The sequence below is a fragment of the Equus quagga genome, chromosome 22 (genome assembly GCF_021613505.1).
Source record: "Equus quagga isolate Etosha38 chromosome 22, UCLA_HA_Equagga_1.0, whole genome shotgun sequence".
NCBI classification, from domain to species: domain Eukaryota; kingdom Metazoa; phylum Chordata; class Mammalia; order Perissodactyla; family Equidae; genus Equus; species Equus quagga.
In genome coordinates, this window is record NC_060288.1 from 23,943,912 (window position 1) to 23,964,222 (window position 20,311).

At 37.2% G+C, this 20,311-nt stretch overlaps 1 protein-coding gene across 6 annotated transcripts in view; it reads right to left on the reverse strand.

Moving 5' to 3' along the window:
* PRIMPOL (primase and DNA directed polymerase) overlaps window positions 1-20,311 on the reverse strand; it is a 40,521-nt gene that overhangs the window by 16,667 nt on the left and 3,543 nt on the right. For 4 of the 6 annotated variants that reach the window (XM_046648362.1, XM_046648364.1, XM_046648361.1 and 1 more), the window contains 6 exons: window positions 19,839-19,948; window positions 18,076-18,282; window positions 15,687-15,784; window positions 14,647-14,776; window positions 11,171-11,318; window positions 6,771-7,058 (listed from right to left, as the gene is read on the reverse strand). In XM_046648362.1, the coding sequence (XP_046504318.1) occupies window positions 6,771-7,058; window positions 11,171-11,318; window positions 14,647-14,776; window positions 15,687-15,784; window positions 18,076-18,255 (844 nt within the window). In that variant the 5' untranslated portion in view covers window positions 18,256-18,282; window positions 19,839-19,948. Of the gene's footprint in view, window positions 1-6,770; window positions 7,059-11,170; window positions 11,319-14,646; window positions 14,777-15,686; window positions 15,785-18,075; window positions 18,283-19,838; window positions 19,949-20,043; window positions 20,181-20,311 lie in introns of those variants that run through there. The other 2 variants (XM_046648363.1, XM_046648366.1) reach the window with 2 other exon arrangements.

Consider the following 20,311-nt stretch of genomic DNA (forward strand, 5'->3'; position numbering starts at 1 on the left):
CTTCAAATTTATTTTAAAATACATGCTCACACACACATACACACATGCATGCACACAATGGCACAAAACAAGTGTTAACAAATTTAAGAATACTGAAATCATATCAAACAACTTTTTCCAACCACACTAGTATGAAACTAGAAATCAATTACAAAAAGAAAACTGAAAAATTCACAAATAATGTGGAGACTAAACAACTTGCTACTAAACAACCAATGGGTCAATGAAGAAATCAAAAGAAATAAAAAATACCTTGAGACAAATGAAAATGGAAAAACAACATACCAAAACTCATGAGACGCAGCAAAAGCAGTTCTAAGGGGGAAGATCATAGCAATAATTGCCTATCTCAAGAAATAAGAAAAAAATCACAAGTAAACAACCTAACTTTACCTCTAGGAACTAGAAAAAGAAAAAACAAAGCCAAAAATTAGTAGAAGGAAGGAAATAACAACAGATCAGAGCAGAAATAAATGAAGCAGAGACTAAAAAGACAATAGAAGAGATCAACAAAACCAAGAGCTGGTTCTTTGAAAAGATAAACAAAATTGACAAACCTTTAGCTAGATTCACCGAGAAAAAAATAAGTAAACTCAGAAATGAAAGAGGAGACATCGCAACTGATACCACAGGAATACAAAGGATTATAAGACCACAAGGATCATAAGAGACAACTATGAACAATTATATGCCAACAAATTGGACAAACTAGAAGAAATGAGTAAATTCCTAGAAACATACAACCTTCCAAGACTGAATCATGATGATATAGAAAATTTGAACAAACCAATTAGTAGTAAGGAGATTGAATCAGTAATCAAAAACCTCCCAGCAAACAGAAGTGCAGGACCAGGCTGCTTCAAATATGAATTCTACCAAACATTCAAAGAAGCATTAATACCAATCCTTCTCAAACTCTTCCAAAAAATAGAAGAGAAAATACTTCCAAACTCATTTTACAAGGCTAGCATTACCCTGATACCAAAACCAGACAAGGACACCACGAGAAAAGAAAATTACAGGCCAATATCCCTGATGAACATAGATGCAAAAATCTTCAGCAAAATATTAGCAAACCAAATTCAACAATACACTAAAAGGATCATACACCACGATTGAGGGCAATTTATTCCAAGGAGGCAAGGATGGTTCAATATCTGCAAACCAATCAGTGTGATACACCACATTAACAAAATGAGGGATAAAAAAATCATATAATCATCTCAATAGACGCATAAAAAACATTTGACAAAATTCGACATCCATTTATGATAAAAACTCTCAACTAAGTGGGTATACAGGGAACATACCTCAAAATAACAAAGGCTGTATAGGACAAGCCCACAGCTAACATTATATTCAATGATAAAAAGCTGAACCATTTCTCTCTAAGATCAGGAACAAGACAAAGATGCCCACTCTCACCACTTTTATTCAACATAGTATTGAAAGTCCTAGCCAGAGCAATTAGGCAAAAAAGAAATGAAAGGTACCCAAATTGAAAAGGAAGAAGTAAAACTGTCAGTATTTGCAGATGACATGATATTATATACAAACAGACCTTAAAGACGACACCAAAAAACTGTTAGAACTAATAAATGAATTCAGTAAAGTTGTAGGATAAAAAATCAATATACAGAAATCTGTTGTGTTTCTATACACTAATAACAAACTATCAGAAAGAGAAATTAAGGAAACAATATCATTTACAATTGCATGAGAAAGAATAAAATACCTAGGAATAAATTTAACCAAGGAGGTGAAAGACCCATACATTGAAAACAGTAAGACATTGATGAAAGAAACTGAAGAAGACACAAATAAATGGAAAGATATTCTGTGCTCGTGGATAGGAAGAATTAATATTTTTAAAATGTCCACACTATCCAAAGCAATCTACAGATTCAATGCAACCTCTATCAAAATTCAAATGGCATTTTTCAAAGAAATAGAACAATCCTGAAATTGGTATGGAACCACAAAAGACCCCGAATAGCCAAAGCAACATTGACAAAGAAGAACAAAGCTGGAAGCATTACACTCCCTGATTTCAAACTCTATTACAAAGCTATAGTAATCAAAACAGTATGGGATAGGCAATAAAAACAGACACAGGTCAATGGAACAGAAAAGAGAGCCCGGAAATAAGCCCATGTATATATGGTCAATCAATTTATAACAAAGGAGGCAAGAAGATACAATGGGGAAAGGACAATCTCTTCAATAAACGATGCTGGGAAAACTGAACAGCCACATGCAAAAGAATGAAATGAGACCACTATCTCACATCATACACAAAAATTAACTCAAAATGGATTACAGACTTGAATGTAAGACCTGAAACCATAAAACTCCTGGAAGAAAACATAGGCAATAAGGTCTTTGACATCACTCTTGACAAGTGTTTTTTGGTTTTAACACCAAAAGCAAAGGCAACAAAAGCAAAAATAAACAAGTGGGACACTACATCAAACTAAAAAGTTTCTGCATAGCAAAGGAAATCATCAACAAAATAAAAAGGCACCCTACTGAATGGGAGAAAATATTTGCAAATCATATATCTGACAATGGTTTAATATCAAAATATATAAAGAACTCATACAACTCAATAGCAAAACACCAACAATCCAATTTAGGAATGGGCGGAAAATCTAAACAGATATTTTTCCACAGAAGACATACAGATGGCCTACAGGTATGTGAAAAGATGCTCAACATTCCCAATCATCGTGGAAACGCAAATCAAAACTACAATGAGGGACCAGCCTGGTGGCGCAGTGGTTAAGTTTGCACGTTCTGCTTTGGTGGCCTGGGGTTTGCTGGTTCAGATCCCGGGGGTGGACCTACACACTGCTTATCAAGCCATGCTGTGGCAGCATCCCACATATAAAATAGAGGAAGATGGGCACAGATGTTAGCTCAGGGCCAATCTTCCTCAGCCAAAAGAGGAGGATTGGCAGCAGATGCTGGCTCAGGGCTAATCTTCCTCAAAAAAAAAAAAAATGAGAAATCACCTCACACCTCGTAGAACAGCTATTACCGAAAGATAAAAAGTAACAAGTGTTGGCAAAGATGTGGAGAAAAGGGAACACTAGCGCACTGCTGGTGGGAATGTAAGTTGGTACAGCCACTATAGACAATAGCATGGAGGTTTCTCAAAAAATTAAAAATAGAACTACCATATGATCCAGCAATTCCACTTCTGGGTATTTATCCAAAAGAACCAAAAATACTAATTTGAAAAGATATATGCAATCCTTTCACTGCGGTACTATTTGCAGTAGCCAAGATATGAAAACAACTTGTGCCTATCAATGGATGAACAGGTTTTTAAAATGTGGTATATATATATAGAATGGAATATTAGTCAGCCATAAAAAAGGAAATCCTGCCATTTACAACAACATGGACGGACTTTGAGGGCATTATGCTAAGTGAAATACATCAGACAGAGAAAGACAAATAGTGCATGATCTCGCTTCTACATGGAATCTAAAAAAACAAAAACAAAAACCAAGCTCATAGATAACAGAGATCAGATTGGTGGCTGCCACAGGTGGAGGGTGAGGGGTGAGCCAAATGTGTGAAGGGAATCAAAAGATACAAATTTCCAGTTATAAAATAAGTCTGGGGATGTAATGTACAGCATGGTGACTACAGTTAATAATATGATGTTGCATATTTGACAGTTGCTAAGAGAGTAGATCTTAAAAGTTCTATCACAAGAAAAAAAACTTCTGTAACTATGTATAGTGATGGATGTTAACTAGACTTAGTGTGGTGACCCTTCTGCAACATATACAAAGATAGAATCATTATGTGTGTATCTGAAACTAACATAATGTAGTATGTCAATTATACCTCAATAAAAAAAACAATAAAATGAAGGTGAAAAAAACCATCTTCAGACAAACAAAAAAAAATACAAAATAAAAACAAAAAAAGAGAGAAACAATTATTTTCTACCAGCTGTAAACAAAATAAAAGCAATATAAATTAAAATAAATTAGAGTTGGCATGGAAGAATGCCACATCCAGAAATAGCAAACTAGATTTTGGGGGGCAACTCTGCTATTGTAAATAAACAGAAAAGCTAGACAAATGTGATAGAAAGAAAAGTTTGAGACTATTAGAGAGTTTCCAAGGCAGCAAGGATTTGTGGCGCCAAAATCTCAGAGAAGAGGGAGGAATCAAAAAATCAAATTTTGCTGTCTCTCTGCCATGTGAGGATACAACGAGAAGACAGCCTTCTGTAAACCAGGAACAGGGCCTGCACCAGAACCCAACCAGGCTGGCACCCTGATCTTGACTTCCAGCTTCCAGAACTGTGAGAAATAAATGTTTGTTGTTTAAGCCAAAAAACAAGCAAACAAAAGCAAACATCTTGAATAAATCTAACACAAGATGTACAAGATCTCTATTCAGAAAGTTATAAAACACTATTGAGGGAAATTAGAGAACATCTAAGTAAATGGAGGGACATAGCATGTTCACGGATTGGAAGACTCAATATTATAAAAATGTCATTTCTCCCCAAGTTGATCTATAGATCCAGTGGAATCTAAATCATAATTCTAGCAGGGGGTGTGTGTGTGTGTGTGTGTGTGTGTGTGTGTGTGTGACACCTGACAAGTCGATTCTAAAATTTAAATGGAAATGCAAATGACCAACAATAGCCAAGAAATAAAGAACAAAGTTGGAGGAGGAGTTACCCTATTGGATATCAAGACTTTAAAAAAAGCCATATTAATTAAGACAATTGTGGTGTTGGTGCAAAAATACGTCAACAGAACAATGGAACAGAACACAGTCCAGAAACAGATTAAACATATATGGACACTTGATTAATGACAAAGATGTCCTTTTAGAAAAAGGACAGTTATTTCAACAAATAGTGTTGAGAGAAATGGATATCCACATAGGAAAAAAAAGCGAATCTTGACTCCTTTTCATCCAACAAGCAAAATCCACTACAAGTGGATTGTAGATCTAAATACAGTACAAAAGGTGAAAAAATAAGGCTTCTAGAAGCAGGAGAGTATCTTTATGACCTTGAGATAGGGAAAGATTTCTTTAACAAGAGAAAAGAAACACTAACCACAGAGGAAAACATTGATAAATTAGACTACTAGTACTATTTAAAGTTAGTAACTTTTATTCACCAAAGACACAATTAAGAGAGTGCAAAGGCACGCCACAAACACATCCTATATGATTCCAATTGTAAAAAGTTCAAAAATAGGCAAAAACTAATGAAGGGTGTTAGAGATAGATTAGTGACTACCTCTGGAAGGGGGACGGTACTGACTGGAAGGGAGATGGAGGAGGTTCTGGGGTCCTGGTAATCTTCTATTTCTCGTCTTGGGTGGCGTGGTGACAGGGTGTGTTCATTTTGTGATAGTTCACTGATCAGTGCATTCAACTCACAAGTTACGCATGCTTCTGTTGCAACGCTATACTTCAATTAAAAAGTTTCCTAAAAAGATGTTAGCCTGTCCTATTAAAGCTCTGAACTTTTCAAAGGATACTTGAGGGGATGACTTCCCCATCCGCTTTGGTACATAAATAAACCTGGCTCTACTGTTGAAGTACTTCTTTCAAGCACGTCAGAGCAATTTCCGTGCTAGTCCAGTAACCTAACTTTCAAGGCTGGAGCTGCCAGGAATCGGGGTAATCCACTCAGGGGCTGTTATACTGGGGGAGAGGGAGAGCACAGTGAGCTCTCGCTGCCTCAACTGCCTATTAGGCCTTTTCCCTAGTTTTCTGCACATTAGTCCAAATTGGAGAGGACGTTCTGCTAACAAAACAAAACTTGCCATTTGGAAGAATGCTCCTCTACTCATAAGTCACACGGACTGTTCACACCCAAACCAGTCCATTGCACCTCTCTGACTATATTTCCAAATTCCGGCACTTGCTTGTCAGGGGTGCTAGAAAGATACACAACACAGCAGGAACACTTCCCTGCTCTGGACCTGGTTGGCCGGGTAATCTTGCCTGTAATTTAAATCTACTTTCTCTCAACCTGTAGACATTGAAGCTCCCTGAAGTGCTCTGAAAGTCAATGGCAAAAACGCTGCTGTGTGGCCTTTCGAATCACAAGCTAGAACCTCAATATAAAGATGAGGGTTGGTTCACCAAACTGGAGCTGGCTGAACTAGGGGTCCTGACCGGCCTAATGTGGTACCTAATCAGCTGAAGTCTTGCCATACAGTGCTGTGTACATCCTGAGGCTCAGAGACCAGAGGCAAGCAGAGTAGAAGAGAGCACCGTTGAAGACGCCACCGGTCTGACTGTAGCAGGAAAGCTCATGAAACAGCCCGTGCCACTGCTGCAAAGCTCTTCAGTGAAGAGAACGCCAGCCTTACTTTGCCACATCAGAGTACCATTTTTATATTGTGTCTGTTATTAAAATTTATTTTATCTAATTAAACCTCTCAGCAGTGTTGGTCCAAGTGTCCCCTGTCAAGACTCCCCTGATAGGAATCCTTTGGACAGTTCAGAGCAGAAGCCAGCCACAAGCATTCTCTTTTGGAGCTCAGGCCAGCCTGGTGCTTGTGTCCCACAAGGACCTCTCTAAGACCTCTGAGCAGAAACTTAGCAGATTTCTACCACCTGGGCTCACTGATCACATTATGCTGGTGACCCCACTGTCACGGTGGAGTAGTGGTGGTAGCGAGAATCCTAAGCAGATGGACAAGTGGGTACCGACTGGTCTCTCACAGAAGTACACAAGGACAGTCTAATAGAGAGCTGTCAATTTTACTTACCTAGATCTACAAAAAGATGCTTTTCTCCTTTGTTATTCTTCACAACTAAAAACGAAAGGTCAGGACTGCTTTGCTTAGCTGACCCCAGCCTCTCCTGTTCCTTTGAATTCAATGCCCAGCTCTCTCCTGCATCCTTATCTGTGGACATTTCACTAAAGGAAATTTCTTGTTTAATTGGTGTTTCAGAAAAATGGGAAAATCCATGGTCCATTGTTTCTGGATTCCTATCATCATCTTCACTGGCAATTAAGTGTAAAGCAGGCTGCAAAATTTTTCTCACAAAATTACCTAAGAAAAAGAAATATGATTAATCTAACTCTTCTTTTCCGCAAGCCATAACTTAAGATCTAGGCGCAAATCTACACATGACAATTTTACACAGGAAGACTTCTTTTTTAGATTTCTGGTTTTAAAACTGAGTTGTTATTACAACTGTTACTTCCTTCCTCTTGTGCAATCTTTTACTTTCTCAATTCCCATTGACAGGGGAGCTTGGTGTCACTTACAAACAAATCACCTTAGAAGGGAAGGTTCATTTGAGAAGATGTGTCAATGTTGCTAGTATGGGCTTGAGCCTAATGTGCTGTCACCAAAAAAGCACCAATTTTATTCATAGAAGTTGAGTGGAAAATATTTTCACAATCAATGATTAAAGAATGAAATGTTGATGGGGCCAGCCTGGTGGTGCAGTGGTTAAGTGTGCACGTTCCGCTTCAGCCACCCAGGATTTGCCCGTTCAGATCCCGGGTGCGGACATGGCACGCTTGGCAAGCCATGCTGTGGTAGGCACCCCACATAGAAAGTGGAGGAAGATGGGCACAGATGTTAGCTCAGGGTTAATCTTCCTCAAAAAAAAAAAAAAAAGAATGTAATGTTGATATGAGTAAATGGTGTTGCCAAGATAATGCACAGAAACCCTGAGAGAGTCTCTGCCACATTCTCCTTGAGTCAGGACATCAGCAAATTCCTCAGGAGCGTCTTCTCCCTCCTTTACCTGAAATAATATGCTCTAAGAACCCTGACATCCACAGCTATCAGTTCCAAAGTTGTTGTTCCTCCTGACTCTCCCTATTAATGGTCACAAGATGGGTCGTGACCTCAGAACTAAAGTCCAGAACTAAAGCAATTAAACGCATTTATTGTATTTCAACATTTATTCTAAGAGCTCTAAATATTAGTGGTCCTATCTTCACCAAGAAAAGATGACATAACAATCTGGAACTTCTTTAAGCTCTCATAAATTATTCATACCATAAAATCAAGTAATAACTTGGTTAAATTGATTCATGTAAAACGGTACTGGAGAAATGCAATACTTTAAGAAAAATTTAATTTAATTTTAATTTCTAACACTGGCATATCTGGGTTTGTCACTTTATTTACCAGACAGCTTGATCCCTTAAATCATAAGATATACATACTCTAAATCCAAAATTCTCCTCCAAATCGGACTTAATTACTCCCCTATTCAAAGAAACAAATCTGCTATCTTATAAAACACTAAACATCAAAATGAAAGCAAAAGCATTTGATTCTTGCAATGATATGCAGACATGATTATCTCTAGAATGAGGGAAATAAGGTAAACACTGAGTGAAAAGAAATCATGATATATCAAAGGACAACAATGCAACACAAACATAAGTTGATAAAGTTAATTTCCCTGGAAATGTATAATTACATCTACTTGACACTAGGCAACGAGAGAGGGAAGGCATGATTGCAGAACCAGCTGCTAAGGTAGGCAAGGAGCTCCTGACCTTTGGCAGGGAGCTAACGTGGCCAGGATATGGTGACTGTATAACCAGCAATAACTGCCAACACAGCCTCCCAGCAAACAACTCTGCTTTCCACTTCCCTTCCCCAGTCTTATCACCCTAACCTCATCATTAATCCAGGGGCAATTTCAGTGGCTGAGAATAACTCAAAAGAACGTATCAATCATAGAAATGTCACATCCTATGGCAGGCAGGCAGAATCAAATTTATACATTTTGCTAACATTCTATGATCTCTTACAATTACCCTAATTCCCCTTTCTGAAAGGCTGACAATAGGAACTAGAAATGGCACCAATGGATACATTGAGGGAGAGGAATTGAAAGGGAAAATCTGGACTAGTATTTCACAATCTCTGCATCTCTGGTTCTGGCAGTTCCTAAATTTAGAGGAAAGACGCCTTGGATGGCATCCATTTAGCAGGTCTGGCTGTGTCTCTCACTCTAGCCACTCCATACTCCCACTGCTCCCCAGATTCGCCACCAACTCGGATCTCTCCACTTTTGCTTATGCTGTTCTGTCAGTAAAGCCCTTCTTACCCTTGTCTAGAGGATGGAATTTGATTTGAAGCCCAGCTTGAATGTCATCTGCTTTCAGAAGAGATCTATAGCAGAGACTGACAAATTTCTATCCTCCCCTTCTTCCCTAGCAACAAATCTCAATTTTTAGCTTTGTGGCTAGGAGTCTTGGAGGAGTAAATAGGAATCAAAGGAATATCTCGCTCAGGACTCTGCCCCGACACCCTGACAGTAGAGCCCACTTGACATTCAGTCATTCACTCAGCAAATATTTATTAAGTGCCTACTTGTATTTATTATTGATGCTGCTGTTATTGTTATATTATTATTGACAAAGATATTATTATAAGATAAGCTCTGGAAATAAGTGACTAAGAAAGAGTCCCTGCCCTAAAGAAACGGTAGGTGGAACAGAGAAGGTTAAAAAACACAGGAAATTACCTCAGGAAGTGGTGAAAGCTTAGACACAATAAGCACTGGGTGCTCTCTGCGACCCCGAGGAAACACTACCCTAAGTCTTAGGGTTTGAGATGTGACAGAAATGGGTTCTCAGATGAGGATATCTACACTGAGTCTTAACAGACCAGGTGGAATGGAGGCATGTCCATTGAGACAGCAGCATCAAAAAGTGCAAAGGCCCAGGGATTAGAGAAAATGTGGCCCCAGTGGGAGCTGAGTAAAGGAGATGAGAAGGGCCAAGTGGTGAGAGATGAGGCTGGGGCACAGTGGGCCTCACTGTGCAAACTAAGACATCTGGGCTTTTTCTTGAAGGCAATGAATAATCCTTGAAGGGTGTGAGGCACATAAGTGGCAGAATGAGATTGCTCTAACTGGCTGACTAAATAAGTAAGCTGAGCGACACGGAGGTCAAAGATGACACCAACATGTCTTCCTGGGGAGTCGGGTAGATCGTGATACCACTCACTGATATACATATCACAGGAGAAAGAGTACGTTTTGGGGAAAAGATGAGGAATTTGGTCGAGGACATGCTGCGTTTGAAGTGTCTGTGTGGGGATGTTTAAAAGGCAGTTAGCCGTATGAGTCTGGCGTGGAGGAGAACAATCTCGGCTGAAGATAGAGATTTGAGAGTCGTCAACACGTGGATAGTAATCACAGCCATGACAGACGATGATCCTCAAGGTTACAGATAGAGTGAACAGAGGGATAAGGATAGATTGTACAATTACTAATATCTAAGGGATGAAAGAGAGAGACAGAGAAGGAATATCCAACTAAGCTATCAGAAAACAGAGAGATAAGAAGGAGCCCCACGAATATAGCATGCTAGGTCACTGTGACCCAGTGCTACCCTAATCTAGCAGTTAGGATCCTGACTTTTATGCCAGTCCCTCAGTGACTATGTTCATGCCTTTTCCCCTTGGTACCCTTGAAACTGTCAGACACTTGTAGTTCTGAAATGGATTACCTGTCACCTGAACTTCAGTTAATTGTCTGCTGCGTGGACCTAGGAATACTTGACCTACATCTGCTTTGATAAACACTCAGGATTTTGGCTTCTGTTTAGACTGTGGTTTTCCATGTTCTCTTCTGCCTTTTTGCTCCCCTTCAGACCGTCTTCATTTTATACCTGGGCCTATATCTCTAAATGTCCAACCCTGAGGTTCAGCCTGGAAAAATAAACGAGACTTCCTGGATGTGGCCTGGAACCCAAGCCGCAGTCCTCATGCACTAAAATGTAAGGCCAGGGCAAGGCTGAAGCCAAGGTCAGAAATCCAGATCTAAGACATCACAGGTAAGACTTGAACTGGGCCTCTCAGCTACTACCCAGAAAACTTCCAAAATGACTCCTCTTGGAGCAGAAACCCGTACCAGGGCGTGCATAACCATCTCGATACCTACAGCCAGAGGCACCAATGCCAAAGATACACTGAGTAGATTGATGTGTCTGAAACGTGTCTAGAACAGGAAGATACATCTAGAGCTAAAGGCAAATCCTGAAAATGTGAAAAATCACATTTCCTTGTTTAGAACAGGTTAACAACCATAAGCCTAACAGATACTTACAAAATTTTAAGAGGAAAAAGAAAGTATGAGTTTTTAATATAACCCCATGACTTTTTAAAAAAAATAGTATACTTACCAACATGAATGTTATCTTTAAATGCCACATCATGGAGTTGAAATATTAAATGGCAGCTAAATTTCTCATCAGTGCTAGAATCCAAGTTGAAAACATCCTCAGTTGAACAATTAACTCTGTATAACTCTTGAAGTGCTTTGCAAACATGCTAAAAACACAAGTAAAATGCAAATAATTAATTTTTTTAATTTGTTTAAAAATTTTTCCATGTGCAAAATTCAAATATCTTGGTACAAGTCTAACTTGTTTTTTATTTTGATTTGCTATCAGAATATTTATTATATAACAATTTCACCAAATTACTTATGTATTGTAATACATATCATATTTAAATTGTATTACACGTTTATGTTCAAAAATTCATAGGCTCTCAGGATTAAAGGCCTCTTACAAGTTAACCAATTTACCTTAGACTTTAATATCCTCTAAAATCACAAAAATATTCCTTTTTAAGCAACTCTTTAAGTATCATCTATGAGTTAAAAAGTCACTAATTCCATTGTTTATAGTTTTAATTTTCAGAAAGTTCCTCAAAACATACTGAGCTCCAAATCTAGCTCCAAGAACAGAGCCTCTAGGGAGAGATGACGCTGACGCTGAAGGCAGTTCTCGTCGTAGGGAGGCGGCAGACGTAAGGTCAGGAGCACAAGATTTTGAGTCAGAAAGATCTAGGTTTGAGTTCTGGCTTTGCCACTTACCAGCTGTGACTTTCGTCAAGACCAAACCTTACATTCCTCAACTGCAAAACAGGATAATAATAGGACCTGCCTTTTGGGATTGTTGTAAGGAGTAAACGAGAAAATGAGAGCAAAGAGTTAGCAGAGTGCCTCGCACGTGTAACTGCTTAAAAGCATTAGCTGTGCAGCCGTGGGACAAGTCACTTCTCCTGAGCCCTTAGTCTTCTCATTTGCAAAACAAAGTCACTAAGAACTACCATTCAGGGTTATCAGTAGAAATAGAGTCCTGATTACTAGTTAGATACGAGGCCACCCAGAAGAAAGACCACATTTCCTTCTCGGTAAGGTGTGGCTCTGTGACTAAGTTCTGGCCAATGGGATGTGAACAGAAGGAGAGCTGGCCACTTCTTAAAGGCAAGGGGCAGGCCCGCCCTTTCCCCATTTTTCACTGACTAGAATGCAGACATAGTGGTGGTGAGCCATCTTGACATCTTAGGAAGCGCAGAGCAACAAGCCTAGTCCCTAACACAGAGGAGCCACACCCAGATATTACATGAGAGAGAAATAAATTTCTATCTTGTTTAAGCCATCTTAATTTCAGGTCTTTACTATGGCAGCTAAATCTATCCTAATGTGTTATCTTCCATTAGACTATAAACTCTATGAAGGCAGAAGCCACGTCTCTTTGGCTAACCATTGTATTCCTAGTGCCTAGCACAGTGACACTTACTAGGGGCTGAAAAAATTTTGATAAATGAATAAAGCCTAGTTTTGCATTCTGGAGCTATACAGAATAAATATAATGACTCTGTAGGTAATAAAAGTAATCATAATCTCCTAAGTTCTCTTTTCCAAGTTTAACTTTAAATAAAATTTTAAGTTATTTAAATATTTAGTTTGAAAAATCCAGAAGTTAGAAAGATAGGATTATTTCAGCAATGTTACCTGTCAACATAGTTTTACAAAATGCTTTCGCATCAGAATGCTTTCCAATTGGGAGAAATGGCTTACTGAAATTTGTCAGCTAAGTCATTGAATCAAAGGGCATTATATATTATCACTAGTTATTATTAGCCAGTTATTTATTAACTATCTGTTAAATTGAGATAAGAGCTAATTTAATTTATGCCTTCACACAGAGACTCAAAACGAAAAGTACTTACTGGATTATATACCTGTTACATACAAAGTAATCGATAAATGAAATTAATTTCAATATAATCATTTATAAAGGTTATACCAAGTAAAATAACCCTAATAACTTTTCTACCAACATGATAAACATGTTAAATAAAAATGCTGTATAATTTTACACTCAGATTTCTACAACTTTGTCCAACTTTTGCTGATGTAGAAGTTTAGTCGTTCAAAACTAATTTGGATAAGACCATATAAAGAATTAGAAGGAAAAAATTTTTAAACATCTACATTATCTTTGCCACCCCAGTGTTTATTAATCTATGTTACAAATGGGATTTGCAGTAGTGTTGATTCCATTAAGGATATTTCTAGTTTCTAGTACAATGTGGTACTTTGTTACTGGTATCACCATATTAAAGTGCCAGTGAAAATCTCTGAATCTTAATTCCTTGTCGGCCACACAGAGCCCACATAATAAATCCCACCTTGGACCGTAGAAGTGTATCAAACACCAGAAAAAGTCAGTATCTATGAATTATTAAAAACACAATTAAGGTTAAAAATTAAACAATTTATCAACTATAATGCAATAAAATATTTCAATTTATTTTTAAAGGTCCAATGCCTATTTTAAAAAACATAACTTTTTTGTTATTTTTGGTTTTTGGGGAGAGGGGGACTTATGTATATTTATTCTGCTTCAGAGCCAGGAGAAAGCTAACATTATATGATTTTTTTCGAAAACAATGTTTGCCTACATTTTTCAAATAATTTAAATATTTTTCAAATAAAACATGTAGAGATTCAACATAATCAGTAGATATTTATCAAAAAACTTTAATTTGGATGTATTTTTAAAGTTATAAAATGAGTCATCTCCAGGTAACAGCTAAAAGAAAAAATAGTTAATAAATGTTAATACCTCCTCTGAGGCCAAAAAGTGGTCAACATAATTTTAACACAACTTAACGCAATACAATCTTAAAAGATTTTATAAGCAAAGCTAACAGAGCTTAGTTGCACAAGTCCATATTATTCCTTTTACTAGTAACTTCTTGGTGTACACCACTAAATCAAAAATACATAGTAGAACTACACTCTTTTCTCTTTGTTAAAAACAGTGATAACTGTATTTCTAGAACAGGCTTTGCCAATAACTAGCTGCGGTACCTCGAGTAGGAATTAAGTCTCCCTTGGCCTTAGTTTCCTCATTTATGATGGTGCAAGATAGAATAATTTCCAAAATGCCTGCCAGCTCAAAAACTCTGACACTATTTTTATCAAAGGTTTTCTTGAAGTTTATCTCAGTAACCTATTTTTACAGTAAAAATTACTTTGCATAATCCTTATAAGGGTCAGCTATCTGTAAGTCAGAGAATATATAATTTTAAAACACAGAACATTCCCAAACTGCCACCTTTTTCAAAGATTTTATTAGATATATAAAATTTATGGACATAAAGTGAACTTTCCTCCTTTTTAGAAGTTTACTCAGAGAAGTGATATTAAGAAATGAAAATCAAAGGAAAGCGTAGCAAGAAAAAGGAGAAGAAACACAGAACATATATATTACAGAGGCTGCATTCACTTAATGAATGAATGGTGACTGAAGAGATACATGGAAAGATGTAATGAGAAAAAACTGAGTCTGTAATTTACCTCAATGAGTAAGGCAACCATCTTTTTCCCATCAGCTCCTGGATTCGCAGGTTTGTTAAATTCCAAATCAAAATAAAGTTTGCACACAGCATTTTCAGGAATGACTTCATAGCAGTGTAAGAGATTTTTTCTGAATTGAATAATTCAAGATTGTTAGGTTTATATTATACCTTTTAAATCACAGACGTTGATCTTACATCTCAAGATACTGCATTAACGGCATTTTAATGACATATAACTATGACATAATGAAGACATGATAAAGTGAACTACTCACCATAGGTTTACCAATCATCGTATCAAGAGTTTCCATCAAACAAGAGGTAACAATCATATTCTGCAACATTATTTAACTGGGAAATATGGTCAACTTCATAGTGTTATTTATTCACAGATGATTGTGATATTGTGTAACACTGCTATATTTGTTTTTGGTGTCACCATGAAACAAATTTTGTTTGAGAAAAGCACTTTCTTTAATCACATATTCTTGAGATTCCATGAATCTTTTGTATGAGAAGTTTTAAGTTTCAAATTTTCATTAGGAAGATAATATTTCAAAAATTGGTTAGAAACATTCGGGATCACCTGACTTCAATGAGCTTTCAGTGCCTACGTTTGCAGCTACATTCTCGCTGGCATCAAGAGGTATGACTTTAACGTGGGTTAATAAGAATAGATGCTGACTTGATAGGTAAATGCTAACTTGTGCAGAGTGAAGTTCGGATGGCATCCTATACAAAGAAAAGGGCTGTGGTAATTTGAACAAGGAAAAGTAATGCGGGAATTGTGTCATCACGTAGCACAAGCAGTAAAGGAACTCAAAACACACACAATTTTTTTTCTCCCAACACCTAGTGAGATAATTCAATGTTACTATGACGAGGAAACTCCAGAATTCAATTCTAGTAGGAAAGGAGTAACTAATTGTGTGATTGAGAACTATGAAAGCCAATTCAGCCTGAATTAATCTCACAGACATTACTAGATGAAGGAAATGTAACTTTAGTTTAATGGGTTGTCCTTGATAAACTACGTACCGGGATTTATAATAAAACCAAAGCTCAGTATAGGTTGTTACGAGGTAAATACGTTGTCCATCGCCCCCTTTGCGTTCCAAAGCAAATACATGGACATCCTTGATAAAACCAAAAATAATATTCAAAAAATTAATAAAATGCAAATCTAAAATAAACTGTAGCTATTCAATGTTCATAAAAAATTGTACCATTCAATATATCCAAAACTAGAATTTGAACATTTGTACTGTTAAAAACAAGAAAAATAATCACTAGATCTATGCCAATCAAAATCTAGTTATTTGTATTTTTCATCACTCAAGTAATACATGTTCAAGGCAGAAACAATTAGAATATCCAGATTAAAAAGAGAAAAAAACGAGAAAAATAACTGTTCAATCACTCTCGTTTAACTTCCTATTCTAGTTTTGTTAGTTTATGAAATTAAACTTATTTTTTAAAAGTACCTAAACATTATTTTAAATGATTTGGGCTAAAATTAATTAATAAATTCTCTAATACATACAAAAATATGTGGGGATCAATTTTTTTAATGGAATACTTATAAGTTAATCTTAAAAGCTTCAGGAAAATTTTAAATGCTTAACTCTAACAAGTAACTATAAATTGTCTTTTCTATGAGAAGCCAATTTTTTAAAGGTTAATTGCTGTGGCACTGATCTGTTGGTGTCTGCTGCCATAAGAGTTTCTTCTAATAAAGGAATACGCAAGTTCTTTTGTTTCTATTTAGCTAAAGGTAGCTGTTGAGCCTATAAAGGAACAAACTTTCATTTCATGAGTAAGAAATAAGAGGACTAAGTTGCTTGACCCTATTAAAAATCTTCTTGGGGGCCGGCCCAATGGCATAGTGGTTGAGTTCATGCACTCCACTTCAGTGGCCCAGGGTTTGCCAGTTTGGATCCCGGGCACGGACCTCTGCACCACTTATCAAGCCATCTGTGGCAGGCGGCCCACATATAAAGTAGAGGAAGATGAGCACAGATGTTAGATCAGGGCCAATCTTCTTCAGGAGAAAGAGGAGGATTGGCAACAGATGTTAGCTCAGGGCTAATCTTCTTCTTCAAAAAAAATCTTCTTGAGATAAATTGTATATACTGGGATTGGTAAGCCCAGCAATCACATTCCTATACGGTGTATGATCCTATGTGGTGGTGATGATCCAGCAATCATATTCCTATTTTTTTTTAATTCAAGATCAAATGAATCTGTCAGTATTTTCTGATACTTGAATTAGGTTTACACAAAATGAGCATGAAAAGTTCTTCCTATATTTCCTAAACCATGCTGATGACATCTGAGTGAGCTTCTCTTTAGTAAGGAAAGAAAGATCTTCCTCCTAAAAAGTTTTAGCACTTTGAATTTTCATATAGCATCAATAATCAGAACACAGTATATTTATGCTAGATTTTGTATATGCATCTTTTTTTTTTTTATAAAGATTTTTTTTTTTCCTTTTTCTCCCCCAAGCCCCCCCCCCCCCCACCCCGGTACATAGTTGTATATTCTTCGTTGTGGGTCCTTCTAGTTGTGGTATGTGGGACGCCGCCTCAGCGTGGCTTGATGAGCAGTGTCATGTCAGCACCCAGGATTCGAACCAACGAAACACTGGGCCGCCTGCAGCGGAGCGTGCGAACCCAACCACTCGGCCACGGGGCCAGCCCCATTGTATATGCATCTTTTCCTTATACTTCTTTACATTCCCCACAGTGCCCAATAAACAAACGACGTGCAATACACATCTGTTTACCTTTGAGCACCACACCCTTAGCAAAGCCAGCATGTAGCAAGCACTTCTTCCTCCCACTTGCAAGGGAAATTACTCTACTTCCACTTCCCCCTAATATGTTGGAAATTATTATGATAAATCCACTTTCCTACGCCAAAGCACAAAAGGAGACAACAGAAAGATAAATACCTGTGTGCTTTCGCACTATGGTTTAAGTTCTAGGGCTTATAAATTCTAAGATATAATATTTGAGACATTTTCATTTCCTATCATTTAAATTCAATTCTCCTTTCCCTAATTTCATCCTTAAAAATCCCACTCTTCACTCATTCATTTCCTCATATTTCTGTGGGTAATTTTTTAGTTTTACTCTTAAACTCAGTCATCCTATTATTTTTCAGTCCAAGAATACGGTCGCTCTTCCTCTAAGCAGTTTCATTTAAATGTCACTACAAATTTAAAAAATTAAGAGATATCTCATTCTTTTTCATTATTAAGTAAATGGCTAATGATTCATAGAGTTTTTTTCCATAATACTGTGATATTAAGATCATGATTAAATTCTTTTGGTAGAGTATGTGGCCTGAAATGAAGACGAACACGTGTTTTTATAAATCTTAAATTATAGTAGCTCTAAAAAAAAGTAAGAGATGAGAAAATTACCTCTTGGCAACTCTTAACAAAATTAAAAGCTTCAGTTTGCCGATAAAATAGTTTCCAAATGGAAGCTGGTTCCTCTGGCTTGGACAATCTTGGTCTGTACACTGGGGACAATGGTTTCATCTCATAAAGCGATGCCCGTTCTTCAATTTTCTTCAATTTGGCTTCCCATGTTCTGTTCATTGGTTGAGAAGTATGGGGAGACTAATCCTGTCACATGTAAGATTTCTGTCAATTACTACTAAAACAAACAAGGACATCAATTTCTCCATTTAGAATACACTTTGTTTAGTATAACCTCAAAACTCATTTCCTAATGTTTATTTCCTTATCTGCTTTATATTTTATGTTTTGCATGAAGTTTTAATGTGAAATGAGAACAGGGCTGGTTACCAGAAATCTTTAGATCCTGGCTCTTCCATCCAATGGTGCTAGGATTTTGGACAGGTTAATGAAGCTTCCTGAATCTTAATCAACTGCAGAATGGGAACCATTATCATCTTGAATACTTTATGTAGTTACTTGAGGATAAATGTGCTAAGATATATGACAATGTTTTATAAATTACAAAGCCTCATGTAAATATAAATGTTTTTGTATTATAACCATTTATTTTATAACCATTATATTGGTTATTATATAACCATTTTATTGCATCAAGTGCTATCTACCTTGCCCAGCTAGTGCTACTTCCTTGCCCATCATTCTTGTGCTATTATTTCTTAGTGTGAGGTTCATTTCTTGGCACCACTGGGCAGGTCTCAGCTCCATTTTCCTCTGTTTCCATTCATTGCTCTTCTTTTCTCCCAACACAAGTGTAAGTTGGGAGGATCACTCAGTGTATGAATGGGAATTACACTATTGGCTAGCTTTGGTTTAGGATGTCTATGGTTATCACAAGCATGATTAAAGAAAGGAATAAATAAATCTGAACCTTTGTTAATTCAATGACTGTATTTTTGTGAGTAGCCAATGTGAAATGATTGTCTTTTAACTCTTGTTTATTAATGACATGTGTTTTTATTTGTATACAATGCTTCCTGTTAGCCATGCCAAGCTAAGGGGGCCAGGCAATACCTTTCCAATTTGGGATTATGGTTTTACTTACAAAGGAAATAGGATCGGTCTTTTAGAAGAAGGGAGGAAAAGCTTCCATTATAGATAAAAAAATGGCCACAAATTCTTTGCCATTCCTCCCATCAAGAGATGCCATCTAAGACCACTCCCTTACGACTCTGGGCTTGGCCACGTGACTTGCTTTGGCCAATGTCACATGGACAAATGAGAAGCGAGCAGAGATTTAATAATTGCTTTTGCACTGGATTTGGCTATCCTGAAGGCCTGCCCTGAGATTGTTCTGCTATAACTCCAGCCTCATAGAGGATACAAGGCCATCTGGAGAAGAAGCAAGGTATCCCAGCTAACGGCCAGCACCAACTATCAGATATGTGAGTTAAGCCATTTTGGATCATCCACACATCATCTGAATTCAATGTATGAGTAAGCCTGAGTGAGTTCAGGTAAGCTCTGCCAAAGAAACTGCCCGGCCAACTGACAGAAGAAAAAATTAATTTGTTGTTGGTTTTTTTTTTTTTAAAGCCAGTAAGTTTTGGTCTAGTTTTTACACAGAAATAGATCACTAATACAGTTTCCCTCTTCATTAATATCATCTATGTCATAATTTATCTATGTAGAAAACAGATATATTAGTTTTTTAAAGTGAAATAATAAATACTAAAGCATTTGAGGGTAATATTCTTATGTACCTTTGGCACTGCCTTTCCAGTACTTGTGCTTATCAAGTTGATAAATATTCTCCTAAATTTTAGCCAAAAACTCTGCAACAACACAACCTCAATGGCAAATGATATATTCCCTAGAAGGAAAAACAGAATCACTCTAAAAGATTAAGAGAGGGTAGGAATATCATGACATTGTTAGATTTCAAATTTGACTTCAAATATAACAGACCTAAGAAAGATTATTCTCTCAAAGTTATCCACCTTATCCACATGAAAATTATAAATTATAAACCAAGGGGCCAGCCCGGTGGCGCAGTGGTTAAGTTCACACGTTCCGCTTCAGTGGCCCAGAGTTCGCCAGTTTGGATCCCAGGTGTGGACCCACGCACCACTTGTCAAGCTATGCTGTGGCAGGCGTCCCGCATATAAAGCAGAGGAGGATGGGCACAGATGTTAGCTCAGGGCCAGTCTTCCTCAGCAAAAAGAGGAGGATTGGT